Here is a 6,723-nt window from a genome sequence, read left to right as displayed (position 1 = left end):
TCCCTGACACATGTAATGAATCATTAGGTTTTATAGACTCTAATTATGGCTTTTTCCAGATTCAAGGGCAAGCATATCACCTAATAGGTTCATTACTACCACTACCCGATCAAGAGTCAAAATTTTTGCAAATTTATTTCATTAATGACAACGATGATGAGCTTGAAACACGATGTGCATTTTCCAGAAATATAAACAGAGTCATCATGAGAGAGTTACAAGATTTATTACACACACACAATGTTTTGGTGCAAAGTTTTAAAACAACATTCGAAAGATTGTCATCTGATAATCATAAAATCAAAATTGATGCAAATAAAACGCCTGCCGGCGACCATCGTGGAAGATACAATCAACCAACTTCAAGCAACGAGGTTGCAATTGTTATATCTGGTGATGATTTTCAACCAAGGGATATTGTTTTGCAAAGAAGAAATGATACACTACAACGTGTTAATGAAACGCATCGAAAATATGATGCATTGCAATATCCTCTTATGTTCTGTCGTGGTGAAGATGGTTATTCGATTGATATAAAACTAATAAATCCAACAAATGGTCAAGAAACAAATAAAACTGTAAGCGCAATGAATTATTATGCATACCGAATCATGATAAGAGGAAATCAAGAGAATCACATTTTAAAATGTCGTAAATTATTTCATCAGTACATTGTTGACATGTATGCGAAAATAGAAACAGAACGATTGAATTACATTAGATTCAACCAAAGAAAATTACGCTGTGACGAATACATACATTTACGAGATGCAATTAACAACGATACCAACGTGAATAACATTGGTCAAATGAAAATATTACCTTCATCGTATACAGGCAGTCCAAGGCATATGCATGAATACGCCCAAGATGCAATGTGTTATGTCAGAAATTATGGTCGACCCGACTTATTCATAACTTTTACATGCAATCCGAAATGGGATGATATTAAGAATCATTTATATCCTGGACAATCAGCTACTGATAGGCATGACATTACTGCAAGAGTGTTTAGACGAAAGCTACAGTCTCTAATGGATTTCATTGTAAAACATAAAGTTTACAGAGATGTACAATGTTTCATGTATTCTGTGGAATGGCAAAAAAGAGGCTTGCCTCATGCGCATATTTTGATTTGGTTAAAACAAAAACTAACCACAGATAAAATTGATGATATTATATGTGCTGAAATTCCAGATATAAATGAAGATCCCGAATTACATGCTACTGTAACCAAAAACATGATTCATGGACCGTGTGGTACGTTAAATCAAAATTCTCCATGTATGGTTGATGGTAAATGTTCAAAAAATTACCCAAAGCAATTAATTGCTGAAACAATGACTGGAAATGATGGATATCCAATGTACCGTAGAAGATCACCAGAAGATAATGGAAAAACAGTCACTGTAAAAATAAATAATCAAGATGTGGAGATCGATAACCGTTGGATAGTTCCGTATTCCAAATTATTATCGAAAACATTTAACGCACATATAAATGTTGAATATTGTAACTCCGTAAAATCCATCAAATACATATGCAAATATATCAATAAAGGAAGTGACATGGCAGTATTTGGAGTTGCAAATCAAAATGATGAAATTACTAATTACCAAATGGGAAGATACATTAGTAGTAACGAAGCAGTTTGGAGGATATTATCATTTCCGATTCATGATCGCCATCCAGCTGTTATTCATTTGTCAGTCCATTTAGAAAATGGACAACGTGTTTATTTCGATGAAAATACTGCTCAACAAATGGCTGAACGACCACCAGCAACAACACTAACTGCATTTTTCAACTTATGTGAAACAGATTCATTTGCAAGAACATTGCTTTATTCAAATGAGCCTAAATATTATACTTGGAATGCATCATCAAACTCATGGGTACGAAGGCAACGAGGAATACCTGTAGATGGATATCCTGGTGTTCATTTGGGTGATGCAATCGGACGACTTTACACTGTGCATCCAAGTCAAGCGGAATGTTTCTATTTACGTTTACTCTTAGTTAATATTCCCGGCCCAAGATCATTCCAAAGTTTGAAACGAGTTAATGGTAATCTTTGTTATACTTATCGGCAAGCATGCGAAGAATTGAATTTGCTTGAAAATGACAATCATTGGAATGCAACTCTTATGGATGCATGTGCAACAAGTTCTCCACACCAAATAAGAACACTATTTGCCATCATTATTGCTACATGTTTCCCAGCAAACCCAATAGAAATGTGGAGAAGTTACCGAGAATACATGACAGAAGATATTCTAAATCAAGTACGTCGCATTACTGCAAATCCAAATTTGAATTACACAGATGAATTATATAATGAGGCATTAATTAAAATCGGAGACTTTTGCCTGATGACTGCAAATAAAACTCTGAGTGAGTTAGGTATGATCGCACCCAATCGTCCGATGCATGATGCATACAATGCAGAATTAAGACGTGAAAAAGAATATGATCGAAATGAGCTGAACACATTTGTAACCACAAACCTACCAAAATTAAACACAGAACAAAGGCAGGCATATGACACAATTATAGACAATGTTGCAAATGAAAGAGGAGGAATATTCTTCTTAGATGCACCAGGTGGGACTGGAAAAACGTTTTTGTTGTCGTTAATTTTGGCCACCATTCGATCACAGAATAATATTGCATTGGCTTTGGCATCATCTGGAATAGCGGCAACTTTATTGGATGGCGGTCGCACTGCCCATTCTGCATTAAAGTTACCATTAAATATGCAAGTAAATGAAGAACCAACTTGCAATATTTCTAAAAATTCTGGAATGGGAAAGGTTTTACAAACATGTAAAATTATTGTATGGGATGAATGTACGATGGCTCATAAAAAATCACTGGAAGCCTTAAATAGAACACTGAAAGATTTGCGAAATAACACAAACATATTTGGTGCTGCACTAATTCTATTGGCCGGTGATTTTCGACAAACTTTGCCTGTTATTCCCAAATCAACAGCAGCTGATGAATTGAGAGCATGCCTTAAATCTTCTAATCTGTGGAGATATGTTCAAAAACTCACATTAACTACCAATGTTCGTGTGCAGTTACAGAATGATCCAACAGCTGCTGAATTTTCCGAACATTTGTTGCAAATTGGAAATGGACGAAAGCCAATTGAGAAGAATACAGGCATGATCACACTTCCAACTAATTTTTGTACCGTAACAGTATCAAGAGTACAATTAGTGCAAAATGTATTCCCAAATATTGCACAAAACTATCGAAATCAAGATTGGCTAAGCGAGAGAGCTATATTAGCTGCCAAAAATGTCGATGTCAATGAAATCAATGCCAGTATTTTGACTCAAATTCCAGGTGAAGTTGTGACCTATAAATCAATTGATTCAATCACTAATCCCGACGATGTAGTGAATTATCCCATTGAATTTTTGAACTCACTTGATTTGCCTGGCTTGCCACCACATCGTTTGCAATTGAAAGTCGGCGCAGTGATCATTATGTTACGAAATATCAATCAGCCGAAACTATGCAATGGGACAAGATTAGCAGTGAAACGGACAATGAATAATGTAATTGAAGCAACAATTTTGCAAGGCAAATTTAAAGGTGAAGATGTTTTGATTCCGCGTATTCCAATGATTCCAACAGATTTGCCTTTTGATTGTAAACGAATTCAATTTCCCATTCGCCTTGCTTTTGCTATTACTATCAATAAGTCTCAAGGTCAAACACTTCAATTGTGTGGAATTGACCTAACTTATTCATGCTTTGGACATGGACAACTGTATGTAGGATGTTCGCGAGTAGGGAAACCATCGTTACTATATATTTATACACCACATGAAAATAAAACCAAAAATGTTGTGTATCAGAAGGCGTTAGAATAAGTTTTTAGTTTACAATCATTGTAATCATTGTTATTAGAATAAGTCACAAAATAGTGGCCGAACATGAATTAAATGACAAAAAAAAGGAAAAAACCAAGAACACCTTTCATTTCTATTTTTCTTTCACCCAGCGAAGCGGGTGAGGGTCCGCTAGTATAATATAATATATATTGGCGCTTACACATATGTTAGTGTCTGGCCGAGCTTCTCCTCCGACTTGTGGCGTGCGCCTTGATGTTGTTACACAAAGCGGAGGGACCTACAGTTTTACGCCGACTCCGAACGGCGATTGTATTTTTATGAGAAGCTGTTTTTCATGGCAGAAATACACTCGGAGGTTTGCCATTGCCTGCCGAGGGACGACCGCTGTTAAGAAAAAACCTTTTCTATATTTTTTGCGATGTTGCTTTGGCCAGGGCTTGAATCCAGGTGCTGAGGAGTGAAAGCGCGCACTGCTTACCACTACACCACAGCGGCCGACGTAATATACATATGTTTAAAATCGATTGGAGTGATTATTCTCTCATTTCGTTTTTGTTTGGTGAACCCGTATGGTCTAATGGTCCCAATGGCTTCAAACTATCCTTAATCTTATTCATTCCATTAAAAGTAAACTCTTTATTACAATAAAACTTTAAAATTAGTTATTTCCTTTCCCCTGCAGATTCACAAGTGGTCGCATACCTATTGGGGTTTGCCGAGGTGGGTCCTTTTCTTGCAAAACTACCACATAGTATTGCCGCGAAAGCATCACCGCATTCATCATGTTGCGCCGCATGAGACATACTTTTGCATTACCACTGGCTGGTTGAATTGGCCACTGGAGAAAATAAGGTATACTTTTTTAAAGGACATATAGTAATTAAATAATACATAACCTAATTTTAATTTTATGTAATTATTTTTCTAAGATTCTGGCCCACATTAGAAGCTGTAATTGAGTACTCAACAGGCTGCAAGGCACGCGATGATGACCTAAAGTGGGCCAAAAAGATGACATAACTGTGTTGGCGGATAGTGCAAAATCCTAAATTATATCCTATGGACATGTATGTACGTGTAAATGTATGCACATTTACCAGCATTGGTATTGTGAGAGTTTTTCAATCACACACACGAAAATTTATTGAAATCTTATGAGCATTTTTATTAAAACGCTGAATGTACAAATGCTGAATACAGGCATACTGACTACAAGACACTAGTTTGCCTGTATTAATTAGAATTTTTTAAGATTATCTACCGCGTAATCGACACTCACCTAGCCATACATACTACACTATACATACATGCATACATGTACATATGTATGTAGTTAATGGAGAAAACAAACAAATTGCAATAACATCAAATATCACAAGCAATTAATTTAAGTGAACACTATAAGTGAATTAGGAGGCTTTTTTTTACAAATATACACCACATAGCGCATAATTAATTAGACGAAGAGATCATTTTTACATATATGTACATATATTATTAAGCTGCTTAAGAACTAATGATCAATTGTTAAAAAATATCGGTGCAAATAAATAGTCAAATCAAATGCCGACTTTAAGGACTGTCCGAAAAATCTAAACACATAGTGCATTTGTTGTTTTTATTTGTTTATCTTTTTGAATCAATCCGATTTTTATATGAATTAAGTGTTTAGTTATTTTAAATATATATGTATTTGTTTTATTAAATGGTTAGTTCTGTAACGATATGGAATGTCAAAGGAAATCGGTCAAGTTTTTATGTAAAATTTTGAAAAATTTTTTAGAATTGCATTGAAAGTGTCATTATTTTGACCAAATTTTGTTTCCAGATCTTTTTAGGTTATAGTCTAAGAGCCCAACAAACTAAACCGAGTAGAAGTAGAGTAGGGGTCCCAAAGACCATACATATATTTGGTGTCTTCATGCATGAGGGAACACGAAATGGGCCTGCTGCCTCGCCTAAGGCCAGTCAGAGCCCAAAAAAAAAATTTTTTTTGGGGGATTCGAGTATGTCAGGAGTCCCATATTCTGATTGTTCCTTGAGACAGGACAGGGATTGGGCAATACGATTAGGTAGTGCTGCAAGCCCCCCCTAATTATCCGTATCAGTTGCTGCAGCGAGATAAGCGACGCCTCGCCTGTAGGATCCGAGTAGCATCGAGGTCCTCAAAAAACCAATGCTCATCTGAAAGAGCATCAAATTCTGTGCAAGAACAATCACCGCTGCATTTTCCAAACAGTGGTGGACATGGCTGCTGCAGCGTTTGAAAGTCGCCCTTCTTGTCCAGTCATTATACACTTTTGACCTCGCAAAAATTAATTCTCGAATTTTTTCTGGATCTTATGCCCTCGGGGGGATCAGTCTCCGTGTAAATGGCAAGTGGCGACCAAATCCAGCGATTGCGCATGTCCGAATTTTGTTTTTTTTTCGAAAAAATGGTTTTCATTGAATAACGTGGCCATTTTTAATTTTTAAGAAAACTCATAAGAACAAAAGTTGTATGAAATTCCATTCTATACAAGTTTGGTCCTAATAATTATACCCGAGCGCACTTGTGCACAAGGGTATATTAATTTTGTTCACATAACGGTTGTTTGTAACAGCCAAAACGAATCGAGATAGATATAGACAAATGTATACATAAATGATCAGGATGAAAAAAGAAACCGATTAAGCCATGTCTGTCCGTCTGTCCGTGTACACGATAACTCGAGCAAAAATTGAGATATCTCAACGAAATTTGGTATGTAGGTTTCCCTTAATCCAAGGTAGGTTGGTATTGAAAATGGGCGAAATCGGACTTTAACCACGCCCACTTCCCATATAACGGTAATTTCCAGAAATACGAAAACTA

The 6,723-nt window shown here is 36.1% G+C and overlaps 2 protein-coding genes across 2 annotated transcripts; both read left to right on the top strand.

The window, feature by feature from the left end:
* Nucleotides 1-206: 206 nt before the first annotated feature.
* On the top strand, nucleotides 207-3,887 carry LOC118752408. The gene has a single exon (XM_036487302.1). The coding sequence runs from the start codon at nucleotides 207-209 to the stop codon at nucleotides 3,885-3,887; it is 3,681 nt and encodes a 1,226-aa protein (XP_036343195.1).
* A 664-nt stretch (nucleotides 3,888-4,551) lies between these two features.
* LOC118752409 (plasmanylethanolamine desaturase-like) lies at nucleotides 4,552-6,426 on the top strand (the record flags this gene model as incomplete). The annotated part of the gene is given in 2 exon segments (XM_036487303.1): nucleotides 4,552-4,721; nucleotides 4,799-6,426. Coding segments are annotated over 2 exon segments (261 nt in total), but the record flags the coding sequence as incomplete, so codon positions are not given.
* Between the last annotated feature and the right edge of the window lie 297 nt (nucleotides 6,427-6,723).

The sequence above is a fragment of the Rhagoletis pomonella genome, unplaced genomic scaffold, assembly GCF_013731165.1.
Source record: "Rhagoletis pomonella isolate Grant_MI unplaced genomic scaffold, Rhpom_1.0 Rhpom_scaffold_01478, whole genome shotgun sequence".
In the NCBI taxonomy this organism is placed as follows: domain Eukaryota; kingdom Metazoa; phylum Arthropoda; class Insecta; order Diptera; family Tephritidae; genus Rhagoletis; species Rhagoletis pomonella.
Note: the sequence above shows the minus strand (reverse complement) of the source record. Positions and strands in the feature narration are given on the sequence as shown.